Genomic DNA, 20947 nt, shown 5'->3' on the forward strand with positions numbered 1-20947 from the left:
CGTGTGAAAGAGGCCTGATAGTGAGGGTGCTCCTGCCTTTTGGAAGAAGGCTTTTTGGAAGACTTGGTGGGTTGCCAGCCCAAGTCTTATGCCGAAAGGCATATGAAGGAAGGCAAAGGTGCACTGTTCAGTAAGGGCGGCTGACAGCCTGTCAAACAATGAGAGGCCGACAGCTGCTGTGGCTGGACGGTGCACCTAGCGGTACTTACTAGAGCAGTAGGGGGGGGGATTTATGAAGGCTAGGTTCACTCTTCTGCGTGTGGCTGCAGGAATCACAGGGATTCCCATACTCACAACAATCGGCAAGGAAAACACACGGATCTGTGGAAATGCACAGGGCTGCCATGCATTCTGTATGGCACCCCCCTTCTAAAATCAGTGTGTGTGCTTGAACGACAGGGAAATTACATGGTCAAAAAGACCATGTGATTTTCTTGCGGCTGCATTTTTTTTTTAAAAGGTGCATGCACTTTTTTTTGGGAGAAATACAGGCACAAGAGCCCATTCATTTGAATGGGCTGCCGTGCCTGCGCAAACATGGCATGCAAAAACGCATAGGCGTGAACATAGTGTAAAACTAGAGCATGCAAAATATGGTGCAGCTCTGCATAGAAACCAATCAGCTTCTAAGCTTTATTGTCAAAGCTTAATTGAACAAGCAGAAGTTAGAAGCTAATTGACTACCATGCACAGCTGCACCAGATTCTGAGTGCTTCAGTTTTAGTAAATCTCCCCCTATGTCCCCAGGGATGAACTTCTAAAATGCAGATTGCTTGCATTATGGGCATTTGTCCCTAAGCACATGTTGCCCCAAACATAAATACTACTAGGTTCACTGTCCAGCTGCACCCAGCCTCTGAGTTTGACAGGCTGCTGGCAGAGGCTTGATAATGCACACCTGCCCACAGCCCAGTGTGAATGATTGTGTGGGCTTTTATAGCAATTGAACTGTATTTAGAGGATCACTTTCCATCCTGAAAATACGCTGTAATTTGCATTTGATCTGTTTCAATTTAGGCATGCCTAATTAAAGTGGTTGTATGCTCTTTTTTGTAACTTTTACCTACAGGAAAGCCTATAATAAGGCTTACCTGTAGGTAAAAAAAATATCTCCTAAACCTATACGGTTTAGGAGATATTCCCCTCGGTATGCGCCGCTGACTGCAGCGGCGCATGCGCACGAGGGGATTCTCGGCCTGAAAATCCAGCAGTGGCCGGGCGGAATGAGATCTCCCGCGCGCATGCGCGGGAGTGACGATATCGCGGCTCCGGCCACTCACAGTGCCGGAGCCGCGATACCCGGAAGAAACGCAGAGGGAGCATGTCAGCTCCCTCGGTGTGGATCGTGCCAGATGTCGGGGCCTCGTTCTAAGGTAAGTATTTCATAATGAGCTAGTATGCGGTGCATACTAGCTCATTATGCCTTTTGCTTTGCAGGTGTTAAAAAAAAAAAATAAATATAGCGGGTTTACTACCGCTTTAACTTTTTTTGGCCTGCTTCTATTACTCTAACTCACCTGAAATGCTTTGCTTTTTTCTGCTTGCTTCTGTTTTTGAACCTCAACATGGCGTGCTAGACGATCAAGGGTTGCAGTCACTCTTTCCATCGGATGGTCAACATGACGATCTTTTCTCTAAAAAAGTAAAAAAATAAAAATCCACCAAAAGAAAAACAGGAAAAATCATTTCAAAATTGAAATGGTTTATTTTATTACAAAAGAGAAAAAAAAAAAAAAAAATAGAGAAAATACAGCTCACTGTTAGAGCTGCACGATTCTGGCTAAAATGAGAATCAATTTTTTTTGCTTAGAATAAAGATCATAATTCTCTCACGATTCTCGAAGCGCAACATCATCTTTCACATTACACAAAAAAATTGGGCTAACTTTACTGTTTATTATTTTTATTTTTTTTTATTCCTTAAAGTGTCTCTCTCCCCCCCCCACCCCAAAAAAAAAAAATTGCGTTTGAAAGACTGCTGTGCAAATACAGTACGACATAAAATATTGCAACAACCGCTATTTTATTCTCTAGAGTCTCTGCTAAAAAATATAATATTTGGGGGTTTCAAGTCATTTTATAGCAAAAAATACTGATTTTAACTTGCAAGCAACAGATTTAGTGGTTAACCACTTGAGATCCGCGCTATAGCCAAATGACGGCTACAGCGCGGATCTCCTTTTCCGGGACGACGTCAATAGACGTAGTCCCATGCACGAGCGCCCTGCGCGCCCCCATGAGGGGTGCGCGCGGCGCGCTCTGTGATCGGCGAGTCTACGAGACTCGCCTGATCACCGATCCGTGCAAGGGGTCGATCCCGACCCCTTATCACGTGATCAGCTGTCAGCCAATGACAGCTGATCATGTGATATAACGGAGCCGGTAATCGGCTATTATTCCTCCTCGCGCTGACAGCGCGAGGAGAAAAAAAAAAGCCAATCACCAGCGGCCGTGATTGGGACATCAGTCCCGATCATGGCCAGCCCTGCTAGTGCCCACCTGCTCCCTGCCAGTGCCCACCTGCCCCCTGCCAGTGCCACCCAGCAGTGCCCACAGTGCCACCCAGCAGTGCCCACAATCTGCCTCAACAAAGGTGCTGCACCCCAGTGCCACATATCCCGTGCCCATCAGTGTCATCTACCAGTGCCCAGCAGTGCCGCCCATCAGTGCCCAGCAGTGCCACTTATCAGTCCCATCAGTGGTACCTATCAGTGCCCATCTGTGCCACCCATCTGTTCCACCCATCCATGCCACCTTAACTATGCCCATCAGTGCCCACCAGTGCAGCCCATCAGTGCCCACCAGTGCAGCCCATCAGTGCCCACCAGTGCAGCCCATCAGTGCCCACCAGTGCAGCCCATCAGTGCAGCCTATCAGTGCCGCCTCATCAACGCACTTCAATGAAGGAGAAAAATGACCGTTTGCAAAATGTTATAACAAACTATTAAACATGATTTTTTTTTTGATTTTTTTTTTGCATCTTTTTTTGTTTGTTTAGCAAAAAATAAAACTCCGAGCTGTAAATGCCACCAAAAGAAAGCTCTATTTGTGGGAAAAAAATGATAAAAATTTAATTTGGGTACAGTGTTGTATGCCCGCGCAATTGTCATTCAAAGTGCATCAGCGCTGAAAGCTGAAAATTGGTCTGGGACTGAGGGGGGTTTAAGTGCCCAGTAAGCAAGTGGTTAAATTGCCCTCTGCTACAGATGAAGATCATTCCTTTGATCGTGTATGGAATGATACAATATTTCTCCTTATCAATGTTGAGATAAACTTGGCAGGCTGCCTGGATTTTTTTATTTTATTTTTTTATTATTTTTTGTCAGCTGTCAGAAGTGAGCAGAGTACTCTGAACATGCTACATAGAATAGGGGCAATTTTTTATTTTTTTTGAATTCGGGAGGGGAGGGGAGTAGAATCGCTATTTTGATTCTTTGTGATTAATCGTGCAGCTGTACTCCCTGTAACACTAAGTTACCAATTACCCACACAACATTTCAAAATATCAATTCAAGTGATTAAAATGAGATTAGAGCCTGTACTAGGGGATAAAAACATTGTATTAGCGGTTTAAAAAAAACAAAACACAATGTAATACTCCCCCACCCCCCCAAACAAAAAATAAAAAATACTTTTACACAGAAATGCACTTTACAAATGTGCACTGCGCTTGCATCAGGATTTTGAAGTAAGAAGAGCACTATTGATAACAAGGGAAAAAAGGTGCTCAGAGAAGCATTTTCTCTGGAGTAGTATCTGCCCCTGGGATCAATCTGCTTTATAACAAGTAGCCCAGTAAGCATATTGATATAGACTTTATTAAAACAAACTTACATGCAGGGACAAAGTCTGTGACTCCTTATCACTAACCAGGTCAATACATTCCAAGACAGGTCTTGAAGGCCCTTCCTGCATAGCAAAATAAGGATCACTGTTAGATAAGCTTAGACAAAGAATACTTTAAATAATAGAACATGGGTGATGTTTGCATATTATAGAGCTGCAAAGTGTATTTTTTGCACTAACACAAAAGTGTGCTAGTTGCTAAATGGGCGTTAGAGTGTAGAGCATTGCCGATCATCAGGACAGAATGTATTGTGCATGTTGTTGGGATCAGAGGGGAGACTTGTGGAGCATGGCGAGCTAGCTGGACAGTGACATGCTTAGACTAGGGTGGGGGCCAGCAAGGAAAGTGCCCAGCTAAGGGGGAGGATTTACAGTAGTTCTTACAGTGCTGAGGGTAACCATGATCAGGGGAGATGCAGAGAAGCTGGCAGCATTGTGCTTTGTATTAGGAGCCATGCAAAAAATTTACAACCAAGTGGTAACCTCAGCAGCTGAAGTAGAAGTTGGTGACACAGAAGTATCTGCCAGTAAATTAACTCCTCGTACCAATACTTCGTTATAGCACAAGCACACAATACCACTGCCAAAATGCGATGGCATTTTAGCACTGAGGCGCTCCTTTAATACATGTGCAGTCAGGGATTAAAAGTTAAGTTCACCTTTCAGAGCACATTATACCCATAATTCAGGTGTAAAGCGTAACATGCTCCAGACCTGCCCCCCCACCCCCCCCCCCCCAGCCCCATGAGAGAAGGCAGAGGATTTTCTCACCACGCCCGCTGTTGAATTTTGAAATGCACTCTGCCCACATGGCCTCATCTTTTATTCAAAGCAATCTGTGAGTGAGAGAACTTTGTGGCTGGTGGCTGATGGCTTGTAGTTAGTCCTCCATGAACTGCAAGGTTGCTGATGAGCACTCGCATAGATTATTTACAAGCCCTGGAGCTTATAAACAGTCAGCCCCTTTCGGGAGGTAAGGGCTGAAAGCTGCAGGGCATGTTTGCAAAAGCCTGACATTGCACCCCTGAAATATAATAAATGAACAATAATTTCCATACAAAAACATGTGCAGTTATTTTTTTCCCCAAACGGTGAACTTATGCTTTAAATAAGCACTTACAATACAACAGAGAGGGGGAGAAAAGCGACAAGTCTCTTTAAAAGAATAATGGGATTTTAACTGAGACAAGGTCTATTGATATTGTAGGCACATAAGACACCAATTTTTAAAAAAAGATATACATTAATCGTATCAAAAACATAAAAATTAAATATTCATAGCGTATTTGATGGACCACGAGACAATACTTGACAATCGTAATCTGATGCGTTGATAAACAGAACCAACAACACGTTTCGCATGATTGCTTCGTCAAGGTTTTGCATATACCACAGATTTCATCTATATTACATAGAATAAACATATCATTAGTATAATAAAAATACATTGGTTGATAAATCATCAAGAAAATGATTAAACTTCATTGTGGTCACATTAGGTATTAACATAATCAGTTGTTTTTATAGTAGGATTTTTTTGTACTCACCGTAAAATCCTTTTCTCTGTATAACACCGACCGACACAGCTCCTCTCTAACAAAATAGGTTGTCAGCCATATCACTGGAGATTACTAGGCAAAGTTGTAACACAACACTTCAGAACTTTTAGTTCCACCCAGGGGGCGGTCCCTAGGCTACAACCCCCGGAGCCTGCCCTAGCAGACTCAGTACGTCAACAAGCAGTATAAGGTAAAGAGAAAAAGTATTTTACGGTGAGTACAAAAAAAATCCTATTTTCTCTTATATTCACCGACCGACAGCTCCTCTCTAACAAAATGGGACGTCCCCAAGCAGTGCCAAAGGAGGGGTGGGAAAAACCGCATAAAAAAATTCATCCACCATGGCAAGTGGGAACTAGTGAAATTAAACCCACAAAAAAAAAAAAAAAACAGCAGTGTGTGGAAAAAACACCACGATATAACCGGGTATCCTCAACAAGATCGATCCCCAAGACCGCAACATTGCGGAATTAACGCAACAGTGCATAAACACAACAGTACTGCGTTTTTATTGAAAATCCAGGAAAAAAAAAAACAACAAAGCTTGCATATTCAATTGCAACTACACGGCCACCTGCAAAACTTTACGGCCAAAACAGGCAGCCGCCGATGCACTGACTTCTACCTTGTAGAACTTTGTAAAAGGACAGACCTGGACAGACGTCCAGGTCGCCGCGTGAGCGACCGACGCTTGGTGTCGGAAGGCCCAATATGTTCCGATTGCCCTTGTAGAGTGGGCTGTGACCAGAAAGGGGGGCACCTGCCCCTTCAAGGCATAGGCTTGTACTACAATCTGTCTGATCCACCTGGAAATGGTGGCCGACGAGACCGCTAAAACCCTTCTTTGGACCAGCCACCGAAACAAACAGTGAGTCTGACTTCCGAAAGGGAGCCGTGAAAGACAAATACACCTTCAGAGCCCTAACCACGTCAAGAGCGTGAAGGGCCACCTCTTTGGGGTGTTTCGGCTTAGGACACAACAATGGTAATACAATGTCCTCATTGATATGAAAAGCTGAGACCACCTTCGGTAGAAAAGATGGTTGCAGACGCAACACCACCTTATCCCAGTGGATGACCAGATAGGGCGTCTTGCAAGACAAGGCCACCAAATCTGAAACCCTCCCGGCCGAGGTAATAGCCACTATAAGGTATAAGGTACCTTTTTTTATTTATGCTTTACTTTTATTTTATGAGTAACAAAGTCTGAGCTATGTGTACGTAACAAACTACTGATAACGTGATAATTAGTAGCATGACAAAAAAAAGATGATTACTCAAGTCTGACCAGAAGGTCTGTCTCGAGTCTCTATACAAGCATCAATTGTCTGTTTCAACTTGTGACACTAACCGCATGGTGAGGTAATGCTGGTTGAAAATAGGTTTTGCTGAACTCTTGACATATTTGGGGTCAGTCAGCAGACACTGATGTGCAAACGTAACGAGCTAACTAACCTTTGGTCTATATTTCTTAACAAGGACTATTGTTTGAGGAAGTATAATGCTGACGTATGTTTATGTGTAATGACTTCTAAGGGGCAGGGTCTTTTTCTCCTACTGCATAAAAGGCTATGTGTGAGTTAATAAACCTCGCAGTCATTATTCACGTACAAATCGAGTATGTGTGGTGTCTGTCCACCGGTGATCGGGACCTCCGCTCCTCCATCCTAGCCTAGGCAACCAGGGGTAACTGGTATTATTAAGAAGACGAGCAACCTAACAGTTTTGGTACCAGAAGTGGGGTCATCTTGCGGCAGGTAAGTCACTTTACTCCTTTTTGCCTAAAAGGTGAATGGTGTGAATACTTACTCTGTCCAGATGGTCGCCATGAACTTAGTTTAAATTAAAAGAAGTAACTGTGCTTTCGCGGCGGACTAGGCTGGTCCCTCGGAAGGTTAAAAGGGCTCGCAAGGAATTTATAGGTTTAGGGGAGTCCGACTAGGTTGGTCTGACTTAAAACTATTGGTGATAGTATTTTTAACACGGGAAGTAGTAGATTACGCCCGTGACAAAGGGATTGGTGGAGTGGACGCCCATTTGAAAAAAAAAATTTTTTTTTAAAAAGTGCACTATAAATTGATAAATGTATTGCAATACGGTTATTTCATGTCTTAAAGTATATTAAGAATATGTCTGTTTCTCTCTAGGTACGTGTGTAAGTATATAGAGTATAAGTTTTAATATAGAGTATAAGGAAAATAATTGTTGTTGTTTAAATGAGTGCAGAGTATGAGGAGCCCTCTTGTAGTGACATAGCATCCGCCTGCCCCCATTGCACGTTAGGTCTACTCTTCCTAAGAATAGATGACAAGTGGATTTTACTGACCACCAGACCAGGGGGGTTCTCTTGCAGACTTGGTGTAAGAGGGGTATATCCCGCCACCAGGAAAGATTTACCCTTCATCGTATATTAAGGGTAAATCTTCATAGTTTTATATAAGTCCATCTGCCCCAAAAAAGATCAGGGATCCTACTCCCAGACCAGAGACCGGATTGTTGGACAAACCAGGTGTTATCACCTGTGTCCTGCCACTAGACACACACTGCCCAGACTACTAGATGGGGAATTCTGCAGCAACCCAAGCCATGGCCACCCCATCACCCTATGAATTTGTCAGTAATATGATCCCTGGCCCCCAGGTAGAACCATTTTGGACACAAGTCCGAGAAAGGTGTCAGCAATTGGGGATACATGACCCAGGGCCATATGGTCCTTGTACTGAGGAAGACTGGCAGGAAGTAAGTAAAATATGCCAAATCCACAAAAATTCGTACCCTCCAGGGAAGTGGGAAAATATTCAATATATAAAAGATTGTTACCATGCATGGGATAAATGTCTACACAAATATAAAAAGAAGCATATTAATAAAACTACAAAGCTTACTCCAAATATAGGACCCAGTGCTATGGCTGAAGCCCCTGCACCCCCTTCACCTCCCCCTCCCCCGCCTCAATGTCCACCCCCACCTTATGTTATGGTAAAAAACGAGGATGGGACGCCAGGTCCATACCTTCAATTATATCCTACACTGGATCCTGTAGTCCTAGCCGCCATAGCACACACCACAGCAACACCACAACAAGTGGCCCAATGGGAACAAATAAGTAGGGGCAGAGAGGAAGAGGGGAGACAGGAAGAAGTTACAGGACAAGAAGAAGTGGGTAGTCCCGAAATGCAGGAATTAGAGGCAAAAATAAAAGAGTTTGAAGAGAGGAAAACGGAGGAAGAAGAGAGAATAGGGAAAAGGAGAACTGAGTTAGAAACACTTATGGAAGACCTAAAACAAAAAGAAATAGTCCTCAATGAGGCAGAAAAGGTACAAGTGGATAAGAAAATAGAGTTAGAAATGTATCAGAAAAACTTGGAAGAAAGGGAGAAGGAATTTCAGGAGGGAAAAGAGAGAGAGGTACATAGGATGGAGGACTTACAAAAGGAACTAGAAAAGTTAAGAAAGCAATTAGGGAAGAAGGAGGAAATGTTGAAAGAAGCGCAGGATAGGATTATAGCGCTGCCCCCCACCACTACAAGAAGCCATACAAAAGAGACACCTATTCCCAAAACTGAGGAGTCAGGTCCAATTAGTAAAACAGGGACATTATCCATAGAAGAGGAAACTGAGAGAGAAGCAGTAGGGGCTTCACTCAAAGCACCTTTGATGACCATGGGGAACACCGAGGTGCATATACCATTACCTTTGGGTACACTCTCCAAAATAAAAGAACTATGTCCCAATCCCAAGAAGTATCCACGAGATGCAGGTACCTTTCTGGCAAAATATAGTGCAGGCACAGGGCTTGACAAAGATGACATAAAAAGTATTCTTAGCATTGTAGACCCAGACATCCCAGAAGTAGCCCCTGTAGACGACCTATGGACAGCCCATATCCAGACCGATAAGGATTGGATATCCTTTTGGAAAGGCATGGGAGGTCATTGGTCCAAATTATACAAAGGATCATCTGCACTCCAAGAACTGATCCTAGCCAAGCAGGGACCTAAAGAGAAATTCTATGATTACTGTACCAGAGTATACTCCCTATGGAAAGCTGTAGATGGGGCCACACCACAATTATTTACTACTACCATCATGTCGGGAGGCGATCCCAAAGTGACGCACTTGCTCAAATTCACAAACCCCAAATGGGCAGAGCAAGCACCAGATGAATTCATGAAGGACGCTAGGTCCAGAGAGACTTCAGGAGTCTTTGAACAAAAAGGGGGAATTTTCCCCTCCTTGACACAAACACAACTCCTAGTCACACCTGAAACCTCATCCTCACCACCGCACCTCATGACCATGCAGCCCTACCCACCCGACCAAGGATGTTTTAATTGTGGGGAACAGGGACATTGGAAATCACAGTGCCCATATAGACAGAGGGCGAGCTATCCAAGGGGCAGGGGAAGGGGGTACAATGCTGCTAATCGCCCCCCCCCTCACACTACAAGGTACCCCCAATATCCGCCACCTCCCCAAACACCATCTCAAAACCATGCGCTTGCACAGCCACCCTACACCCCAACCTCTAACAGACCTCCCCCTCGAATTCCCATGCAATGGCCATCTCGCCAACAACAATCACCCCAATAGGGATGCCTAGAGTATGTCCCTTCCCTCAGCCTAGTGTGTTACAACCCCTCATGGAAAAGCCTTCCTCAAGTTGTATTGCGAGTAGACAATCACCTAGTGTGTTTTCTACTGGATTCCGGGGCCACATTCAGTTCAGTGAATGATGTTATTTTTGACACACCACAATGTACTGAGGGAAACTCTATTGGTATAAATGGGACATCTGTCACCCACCCCATCACACCACCGTTATCTGTAGCCACTCCAGAAGGACAAGAACTATGCACCCAGAGTTTTGCAATCTTGCCCTCCTGTCCCGTGTCTCTCATGGGCAGGGATTTACTGTCCAAACTTAACATTACGATAAAATTTGACAAGAAAGGTTCCCTCACAGCCAGCTCCCCACTTTGTGACTTGCATGCCCCGAAACGACATACACACAGAGGCTTCTTTATGATCTTACCCGCCCCCCTTGAAACACATGCCATCTGGGCAGAAAATAAGGGGAGCGTGGGTTTCATCAACTGTACACCTTACTCCCCACAGATGCGCCCTGATGCAGAGACACAATATCACAAACAATACCCCTTGCCCCCCGAAAAAACCCAAGGCATTTCCCCCCAGATCAATGATTACATATCTAAAGGTATCCTAAAACCAATTATTAGCCCCTGGAACACACCCATTTACCCTGTAAAGAAGGCCAGTGGCGAGTGGAGATTAGTCCAAGACCTCAGAGCAGTAAACAAACAAGTGGTTCCACTCCCGCCCTTAGTGTCAGATATCACATTTATTTTCTCACGCATACCGGCAGGCTCCCTCTGTTATACGGTAATTGATCTAGCGAATGCTTTCTTTAGCGTTCCTATTGCTGAGGAGGCGCAACCAATCTACGCCTTCTCCTGGGCCGGGGGCCAACTAACCTGGACGCGTTTACCGCAAGGGTATGTAGACAGCCCAGCCGCCTTCTCAATGGTGCTCAATGAGACTGTCAAGTCTTGGACATCTGAGCGAGGGTCGGTACTGATACAGTATGTGGACGACTTGCTCCTGTGCAGTCGAACTGCTGAAGATTGTGCGGTCGATTCAACATCACTGTTGGGACACCTAGCCCGAGCTGGACACCTCGCCTCCAGGAAGAAGGTGCAATGGTGCCAATCCCAGGTTGAATACTTAGGTTGTATCCTTAGAGAAGGAACAAGGCTGGTGTCACCCAAACGCGCCGCAGCCCTGCAGGCTCTCAGTCCTCCAAAAGACAAAGCAGCACTTCTTTCTTTCCTAGGCGCAATTGTATATTGCCGCCAATGGATTCCTGACTGTTCTCATTATGATAGTATCCTAAGAGAGGCTACTGGCTCGACAGCCCCTAAATTAATAGATTGGACTGAAGACAGACTACAAGCTTTTCAAGCTCTATTAAACAGTCTGTCAAGTGCCCCCGCCCTAGGGTTGGTGAACTACGGTAAACCTTTTCAACTTTACTGTGTAGTTTCAGGAAGCTCTTTTGCCGCCGTGCTAACACAACAACATGGATCAGGGTATCGCCCTGTCTCATATCTATCAAAAAAACTCCCCATCCAAGTACAGGGAATGCCATCCTGTCTCCAAAATCTTGCTGCCTGTGCAATGGCTGTACAAGATGCAAACAAATTAGTGCTAGGTCACCCATTGACTCTCTATACCACTCATTCAGTCACGCATCTTATTCAGAACATGAATACCCAACATATGACCTCGCAAAGACTTAGTGGTTATGAGATAACACTGATGAACACTGATAACCTCACACTCAAATATGTGCCTGCCAGCAACCCCGCTGTGCGCCTTTTGCATTCCATGATGCGTTTACCACATGACCCAGACATTATACATGACTGTTCGGAAAAGGTTGCTGCTATTACCAGTCCCAGACCGGATCTCACTGACACCCCTATCTCAGGTGCAGAGGATGTTTTCGTTGACGGTAGCTGCTCACGTCCCTCTGACTCCACCTTTTTAACCGGTTATGCAGTTGTTCAACTACCAGACATCGTACTGGAGGCAAAATCATTACCTCCTTCTTCAGCCCAGGTAGCAGAGTTAGAAGCCCTCACTAGGGCCTGCATTCTATTCACCGGTAAAGAGGTGAACGTCTACACAGACAGTAGATATGCTTTTGGAGTGGTGCATGATTTTGGTGTGATATGGGCCAATAGAGGTTTTAAAACAGCAGACAACAAAATAATTGCCAACTCCACACAGATTAGTGCTCTCCTCCAAGCCATTCTTCTTCCAAAAAAGGTAGCCATAATTAAAGTAAAGGCACACTCCTCTGACAGCAGTCGTGTTTCAAAAGGGAATGCTCTTGCTGACAGAGAAGCTAAAAGAGCTGCTGCCTTTTCCCCTAACCCACCTGCCCCCACAACAATGTTTTTCAAGGAACACTTCGCAGCACCTAACTTTAAAACTGTCATAGCACAGATGCAATCAATGGCCACAGAAGATGATGTCCATTTTTGGACACAGGAAGGATTGACCAAAGACCCTGAAGGTCTTTGGTCAAAAGAGGGGAAGATCCTGGGCATACCCGAAACAAACTGTGTACTTATACTCTCATATCTCCATGGTCCAGGACATATAGGGGCTGCCCCTTTGATCAATATATATATGAAATCCTTTTGTACAAATAATCTGAACAAACAGGTCAAGCTCCTGACTAGGAGTTGTCTAACCTGTGCCCAAAACAATGTCCAGGGGAAGAGACATGGTTTGCATGGTCACCTACCCCCACCCTTGGGCCCCCTGACGGATTTGCAAATAGATTTCACTCACATGCCCAAGCAGAAAGGCAATCTGAAATGCCTCTGCGTTATCGTGGATAAATGGTCAGGATGGGTTGAGGCGATCCCCTGTACAGGTGAGACGGCCAACATAGCAGCAAAGTGTTTGCTCAATCACTGGATTTGTAGGTTCGGCATACCTACATCCATTTGGTCAGACAGAGGACCCGCATTCAGTTCCTCTGTGACCCAGACTGTAGCCAAACTTTTGGGGTTGCAATGGAAATTGCACATCCCCTATCACCCACAAAGTGCAGGAGTAGTGGAAAGAATGAATAGGAATATCAAAGATAAACTAAAAAAGGCCACAGGAGGCACGTTGAAAGGATGGCTTGACCATCTGCCTGCTGTATTGTTCCAAATTAGGACCACACCACATGCAAGAACAAAATTATCACCCTTTGAGGTCCTCATGGGAATCCCCGCAAATATAGAATTACCCCCATTAGACCAAGACACTGATATTGACATTTATTCCCAACAGGAAATGTACGTGAAAAACCTGGTAAGTATGCTTCATGAAATGAACGAACAAGTTTCTGTCACCTTTTTCCCTCTTCCCACAGAACCAACGCATCCCTTCATCCCTGGGGATAAAGTGCTGATCAAACAATTAGCACAAAGAAAGAGTATCGGACCGGCTTTCTCAGGACCATGGAAGGTGGAAAAGGTATCCAGGACCGCAGTGTTAACAGACCTAGGAAACACCTGGATCCACGCCAGCCGTCTTAAGAAGTGTCCCCAGCTTCCCTCGACTCCAGAGCCCCTGGCAGTGACAGAGAGCAGCAACTCCCAAGAACAAGATCTACAAGAAGTTCAGAGAGGCATAGAACAAATTTCCCTGGAAGATCCCACACCCCCTCAGAAGGACAAAACAGAGCCAACAACTGCCGGGATGAGAAACGAAGAAGAAGAACAGAACTCTTAGATAACAAATAATCAGAACTTTAAAAAACAAAGATGCTTTCTCCATCAGTGTCAGGGAAGGCCTTGTGCCTCTTATGCTGTATTACCCTAGTAGTGTTCCTACCAACCTGGTTGATAGCTAACTGTATATACCACCCAGAAGATTTGGGACCATTAAAAGGGATTTGTGGGACTCCCTCCCCCAAGACAAATAACACACCCGCTGTTAGACACAAAAGAAGTGAACCTCCCCAAGAGTTCACTGATAAAATGTTGTTATTAAAATTTAAATACAGTTATGCCCAAAAATCAGGTTTTGATAAATGCTGGATATGTAGTAAGCTTCACCCTAGTACTGCTAGGATTCCTTTGATGGCCATACCTTTCAATTTCACCCTTCTCCTTAAAGGCACACCCCCCAATAGTTCTTACCGATGTTACAAGAAAAGCTTCTAACAAAACCCTCACTTTTCAGATCATAGGTAGAAGCCATTATCCAGATTGGTGTTTTAGGTTGGGAAATACTACCAAGGGAGCCGAAATTTGTAAGCCATCAAAGCTTAATATTTCAAAGACAGCATTAAACGAGACCTTTTATAGAACTCAAGACACCACCTTAAACACCACATTATACCAATTCTTAAATACCAGCACCACTTCCCCTATGGCTCAACTCTTATCAACTCTTACATTTTCTGGCTATTCCGACAAATTGTATAAAGTGTTCCTCAAGCGCCCCATAGCCTTGGGGAATAATACTTATATCTGTTGTGGGAAGCTTTGTCACCCTTGGATCCCCACAAAACCCCAGGGATGGTGTTATCTCGCAGCACTAGCCCCCATTATGGGTGTGTTGGGGGATAAAGAAGGGAGTCACCTTCTTGAAGCCAGTGTTCATCCCAGATATCCCCTTAAACATCGTAATAAGAGAAAGGTATTCCTAGAAAAAGATATGGCATGGGCCTGGTTCCCATCCTGGACAGGATGGGGAATAGATTTAATGAAGAGACTGAATAATTATACTGGAATTATTGATGAGATCTTGGAAAAGAATTCCGACGATATCACTAAATTAAACATAGAAACTAGGGCAATAAGGAAACAGCTAGAACTACATGAACTGGCCATAGAAAGTATGAGTGCAGCACTCACAGGGCTTTGTGAAGTTACGGAAGACTATGAGTGCTGTACCTGGATTCATAATACTAGCATTGAAATACCTGATTACTATAATATAATTGCACAACACAGAAAAGAAGTAAATAAACTCCAAGACGAGGCTAGGAATATTGCAATAACATGGGACCCTCTAGCCAATTTTAGTCTTGGAAATATAACCTCTTGGTTAAAAAACACAGCCATGACTATTGTGATCATATTGTTTTTTATTTTATTTTTATACGCTTGCTATAGAATTGTAGGATGTCTTTGTTCTGCTAAGGGGACTGTATCAAATCAGGAGACCCTAAAGTTAACCGCCATTCCCAATAGTTCAAATATTTGGTATAAGAATCAGGAACATGAACCTTGATTAGGTTTTGACCATTCTGTATAGTACAGAATGGCCAAAGGGAGGATTATAAGGTATAAGGTACCTTTTTTTATTTATGCTTTACTTTTATTTTATGAGTAACAAAGTCTGAGCTATGTGTACGTAACAAACTACTGATAACGTGATAATTAGTAGCATGACAAAAAAAAGATGATTACTCAAGTCTGACCAGAAGGTCTGTCTCGAGTCTCTATACAAGCATCAATTGTCTGTTTCAACTTGTGACACTAACCGCATGGTGAGGTAATGCTGGTTGAAAATAGGTTTTGCTGAACTCTTGACATATTTGGGGTCAGTCAGCAGACACTGATGTGCAAACGTAACGAGCTAACTAACCTTTGGTCTATATTTCTTAACAAGGACTATTGTTTGAGGAAGTATAATGCTGACGTATGTTTATGTGTAATGACTTCTAAGGGGCAGGGTCTTTTTCTCCTACTGCATAAAAGGCTATGTGTGAGTTAATAAACCTCGCAGTCATTATTCACGTACAAATCGAGTATGTGTGGTGTCTGTCCACCGGTGATCGGGACCTCCGCTCCTCCATCCTAGCCTAGGCAACCAGGGGTAACTGGTATTATTAAGAAGACGAGCAACCTAACAGCCACTAGAACGACCACTTTCTGGGAAAGAGTCAACAGGGGAATCTCCCTGATATTTTCAAAGGGCGATTTTTGAAGCGCCGACAACACCAGGTTCAAATCCCATGGGGGTAATGGTGGGCGCACCGGAGGGACTACATGTCGTACCCCCTGAACGAAGATGCCGAAGGCATATGGGTATGTGCAGGTATGCATCCTGGATGTCCAAGGATGCCAGGGAGTACCCTTGATGGAGTGCAGCGACTACTGAGTGAACTGATTCCATCCTGAACCTCTGCACTTTTACAAAGTGATTGAGGGCTTTCAAGTCCAATATCGGACGTACCCCTTCCTTCTTGGGAACCACAAACAGATTTGAGTAGAATCCATGGAAGCGTTCCGGAACAGGTACAATCACCGCTCGATTCAGCAAGTCCCTTACAGCCCCCAACAGGGCCTCCCAGTGAACCGGGGATACGGGTATGCTGGAGGGGAAGAATCTGTTTGGCGGCCAAGAGAGGAACTCTAACTTGTAGCGTGTGGAAATTAGATTGCAGACTTATTGGTCGGATAACCGGGAGGACCACCGGGCTGCAAACTCCCGAAGGCGACCCCCCACCCGAGACATGGGTGGGGGGCAAACCTTCATGCGGTACCACTTTTGTTAGCAGGCTTGTTAGGCTTGCGGTTCCAGGGACGTTTTTGACCATCCATGGGCGTCCTCTCGGGCTGGGAACGTTTTGTCGAAGCACCAGGCGGACAAAAAAGCTGCTTGCGAGCAGAAAAAGAGGGCCCTTGCCTGCGGCATGGCTCCTTAGCTTTCCTGGCCTGTGAGAGTAGGGTACTCTTACCACCAGTGGCATTTTTAATAATGTCATCTAACGAGGCTCCAAAGAGCCGGTCGCCAAGGAAATGAAGATCCATCAGGGCTTTCTTGGATGCCTGGTCAGCAGACCAGCATTTTAGCCCAATCAGGCACCTCAGCACCACAGCTGACACTGAAGCCCTGGATAACAGAGAGAGCGTATCCAGGGCCACATCACAGACGTACTTAAGGCCTTGCACTAGTTAGTCTGCTGGTTCCACGCAGACAGGGGAGGCCTGTCACCGGCCTCAGCAGGACCCAAGTCTGCGTCAGAGCTCTCCCCAGAGGACGGGGGGGGGGGGGTGGCGCGCTTTTTAGCACCTTTCTTCCCACGTACCGCCTCTATCTTGGCAACGAAAGAATTGAGGACTGCCGTAAGGGTGTCCATAGGGACCGCGTGGTCCTCAGGTGACCCGGTTGCAATTGCCGGGATTTCGGGGGAAGAAACACCAGTTTCTGAAGCCATGCTGACCCTACCCTGTCTGCCACCTGAAGGGGACTTAGGACAGTGACAGTCCCACCCTCCTTGCTGCTGCTGACTGAGGGGCTCTAACCCGCTGAAATCACCACCCTGAGCAGTTCCGTACTGTATTACAGCAGTGCCTGTTGATCCCCAGCACTCCCAGATGCAGAGATAGCAAAACTGTGTCGTGGCCGCCGGTCGCACGATCGGTGAACGATTGATGAGCGATCCGACACACATGTCCAGAATCACAGGATAAAACGTCCAGCGCTCTGTGATGACCAAACATGAAGCTGAGGGTGAGCTGAGACTACTGGCCCGGCATACTGTGACGCAGACATCAGTAGCCCGGCCATATGTATGCCCCGGAGCATAAAGCTCACGACCACCTCTGGAGCTGAGGTATGTCGTGGCCTGCTGAGCCGTAGCTGCAACCTGCACACGCTCGATGGCCAGACTGGGGAGACTAAGTGAACGAGCCTGTCACCCAGCCGGCTGTTGATAGAAGATCACAGGATCATTCATCTTGCGCAAAAAGCCAAGCTTCTGCATCAAAAAAACAAAAACACGGAGGTGCAAAATAAAACAGAGTCTGCTAGGGCAGGCTGTGGGGGTTGTAGCCTAGGGACAACCCCCTGGGCGGAACTAAAAGTTCTGAAGTGTTGTGTTACAACTTGGCCTAGTAATCTCCAGTGATAAGGCTGACAACCCATTTTGTTACAGAGAAGCGGTGTCGGTCGGTGAATATAAGAGAAAAATTATATATATATATACACACACACACACACACACACACACACACACACACACACACACACACACACACACATACACACAGTATATATCTATCATTTGGACCAATAAAATAAAAACAATATACCCAGATATAAAAAAAACAAAAAGAAAAATATATTTGTATAACGCAAAAAAAAAAAAAAAAAATTAGTTATGAACACTACTATAGTATAATCTATTATTTTTTTGTTTACATTTTGACAGACAGGCATGTGCCAATCTCCCCTCTGACAGCCCAACTGGGATCTGACTCCTAGTGGGAACTGGGTATGGTTATCTGCGTCACCTGTGATGTGGTGGAGCAATCAGAGGCGCATATGGTTATTTATTTTAAGGACCAGGTAGGCACAATAACTAATATGTATAAAAACAACTGATTATGTTAATACCTAATGTGACCACAATGAAGTTTAATCATTTTCTTAATGATGTATCAACCAATGTATTTTATTATACTAATGATATGTTTATTCTATGTAATATAAATTAAATCTGGGGTATATGCAAAACCTTGACGAAGCAATCATGCGAAACATGTTGGTTCTGCTGATCAACGCATCAGATTACGATTGTCAGGTATTGTCTCATGGTCCATCAAATATGCTATGAATATGTATTTTTATATGTTTTTGATATGATTAATACATTTATAAAAAAAATTGGTGTCTTATGTGCCTACCCCATCAATAGACCTTGTCTCAATTAAAATCCCATTATTCTTTAAAGAGACTTGTCGCTTTGCTCCCCCCTCTTTTTTAGCATTACCAGGGATCTGAGACAGTGTCTATTCTGGAAATGTTCAATCATCAATATTTATACTACAATACAACAGAGTAGAAAAACCATACATGTATCCATCAGTCAGCACATACCTAAATTATATACTTACACCTACAAATTCCACCTCCTCTTCATTGAAATCGTCTCTCTCTATCATCTTTTCATTTTCCATCATAAAGGACGTACTAAGCTGTTAAAGTAGTCAAAGTAACACCCTAGGGATGGAAGGGCAAATGAAAATCATTAGCATATCTTCACAACCAATCATATCTCAAAAACAGTCTTCCCACTATTTCTTTTAAAGAAGAAATCCAGGTACCATATGGCATTTTACAGCTGATGATTCTCCCGCAAGTGAATAACTAGAGGGGCTAAAGATGTTATAAAATGAAAAAATAACTAAACCCAAGAACTAAAAAATGATATATTGTTGCTTAACAATCCTTAGATGTTAACAAGTACAAAAGCGCAAAATACTGGCTCTAAGTTAACCCAAAAAGGTCCAAATTTATCCATATTACATAAGGCGAATGATTGGGTCCATAAACTCAGGGCTGCCACCAGGTAGAGATAGAAGCCAATTCCAGCCAAAACTGAGAATACAAGTTTAAAAGTTTAAAACCACTTTAACTACTTCAGCCCCGGACCATTTGGCTGACCAAAGACCAGAGCACTTTTTGCGATTCGGCACTGCATCGATTTAACTGACAATTGTGTGGTCAAGCGACGTGGCTCCCAAACAAAATTTACGTCCTCTTTTCCCCACAAATAGAGCTTTCTTTTGGTGGTATTTGAGCACCTCTGCGGTTTTTATTTTTTGCGCTATAAAACAAAGAGCGACAATTTTGAAAAAACAACAACTTTTTTTTACTTTTTTCTATAATATATATCTCCCAAAAAATACCTAAAACAAACATTTTTTCCCTCAGTTTAGGCCAATACACATTCTTCTACATATTGGTAAAAAAGAAGAAGAAAAAAAAAACATTGATTGGTTTGCACAAAAGTTATAGCGTCTACAAAATAGGGGATAGTTTTATGGCATTTTTATTAATAATTTTTTTTTAAAATTAGTAATGAAGTCTATCAGCGATTTTTATCGTGACTGCGATACTATGGCGGACAGATCGGACACTTTTGGGACCATTCACATTTATACAGCTATTACTTAGAGCTGCGCGATTAATCGTTAAAAAAAAACGCAATCTCGATTACCACCCCCCCCCCACCGACGATCTCTTCCCCTGAGAATAGGCGATTCTTTCATATAATCAAGTGGAGAGATTATCTGCTCACTCACTGTCAAAAGAAAGCATCCTGGCCAATCTGCCAAGTTTGGAACTTGAAACATTGTAACTAACCTTACTTCTTAGATCAAAGGGATAGAACTTCTTGTGTAAACAAATAATCTGGGCAGTCTGCCAAGCTTTCAACTATGTGTAAATGCAGGAAGCTTAACCACTTAAAGTCTAAATCTTTTTCGGACACTTCTTTCTTAAGTTAAAAATCAATATTTTTTATTAGAAAATTACTTGGAACCCCCAAAACACACACACACACACACATATATATATATATATATATATATATATATATATATATATATATATATATATATATATATAAAATTTTAGCAGAGACCCTAGGGAATAAAATGGCAATTGCTGCAATATTTTATGTCACACTGTATTTGCCCAGCAGTCTTTCAAATGCAATTTTTGGGGAAAAAGTACACTTCAAAAAACAAAAAAAAAAAAAAACAAAAAACAAACAAAAACTAAAAAAATAAAATAACGTAAAGTTAGCACAATTTTTTTTGTTTTAATGTGAAAGATGATGTTACGCCACGAGAATCATGATCTATCTTCTAAGCAAAAATATTGTGATTCTCATTTTAGCCAGAATCGTGCAGCTCTACTATTATTGCGATTAAAAATGCACTGATTACTGTGTAAATGTGACTGGTAGTCAAGGGGTTAACCAGGAGGGGGCGCTGCAGGGGTTAAGTGTGTCCTAGGGAGTGATTCTAACTGGGGGGAGGGGCCTATGTGTGACACAACACTGATCACCGCTCCCAATCACAGAGAGCTGTGATCAGTGTCACTAGGCAGAATGGGGAAATGTTTGTTTACATCAGCATTTCCCCGTTCTTCCTCTTCGTGAGACGATCGTGGGTATCCCCACGGGACCCACGCACCTGCTATCCGGA

At 43.7% G+C, this 20947-nt stretch overlaps 2 protein-coding genes across 2 annotated transcripts in view; one reads left to right on the forward strand and one right to left on the reverse strand.

Moving 5' to 3' along the window:
* LOC143989392 (DNA primase large subunit-like) overlaps window positions 1-20947 on the forward strand; it is a 226666-nt gene that overhangs the window by 80897 nt on the left and 124822 nt on the right. The window contains exon 3 of the mRNA XM_077489511.1: window positions 18163-18299. Within this exon, the coding sequence (XP_077345637.1) occupies window positions 18228-18299 (72 nt within the window). The 5' untranslated portion in view covers window positions 18163-18227. The remainder of the gene's footprint in view (window positions 1-18162; window positions 18300-20947) is intronic.
* Window positions 1-20947, reverse strand: part of LOC143989398 (E3 SUMO-protein ligase ZNF451-like) — a 67732-nt gene that overhangs the window by 39292 nt on the left and 7493 nt on the right. Inside the window, 3 exon segments of the mRNA XM_077489520.1 lie at window positions 1518-1634; window positions 3835-3909; window positions 18848-18953. Coding sequence (XP_077345646.1) covers window positions 1518-1634; window positions 3835-3909; window positions 18848-18913 — 258 coding nt within the window. The 5' untranslated portion in view covers window positions 18914-18953.

This window comes from Lithobates pipiens, unplaced genomic scaffold (assembly GCF_037356315.1).
Source record: "Lithobates pipiens isolate NorthernLeopardFrog02 unplaced genomic scaffold, aLitPip1_a1.2 Scaffold_18, whole genome shotgun sequence".
In the NCBI taxonomy this organism is placed as follows: domain Eukaryota; kingdom Metazoa; phylum Chordata; class Amphibia; order Anura; family Ranidae; genus Lithobates; species Lithobates pipiens.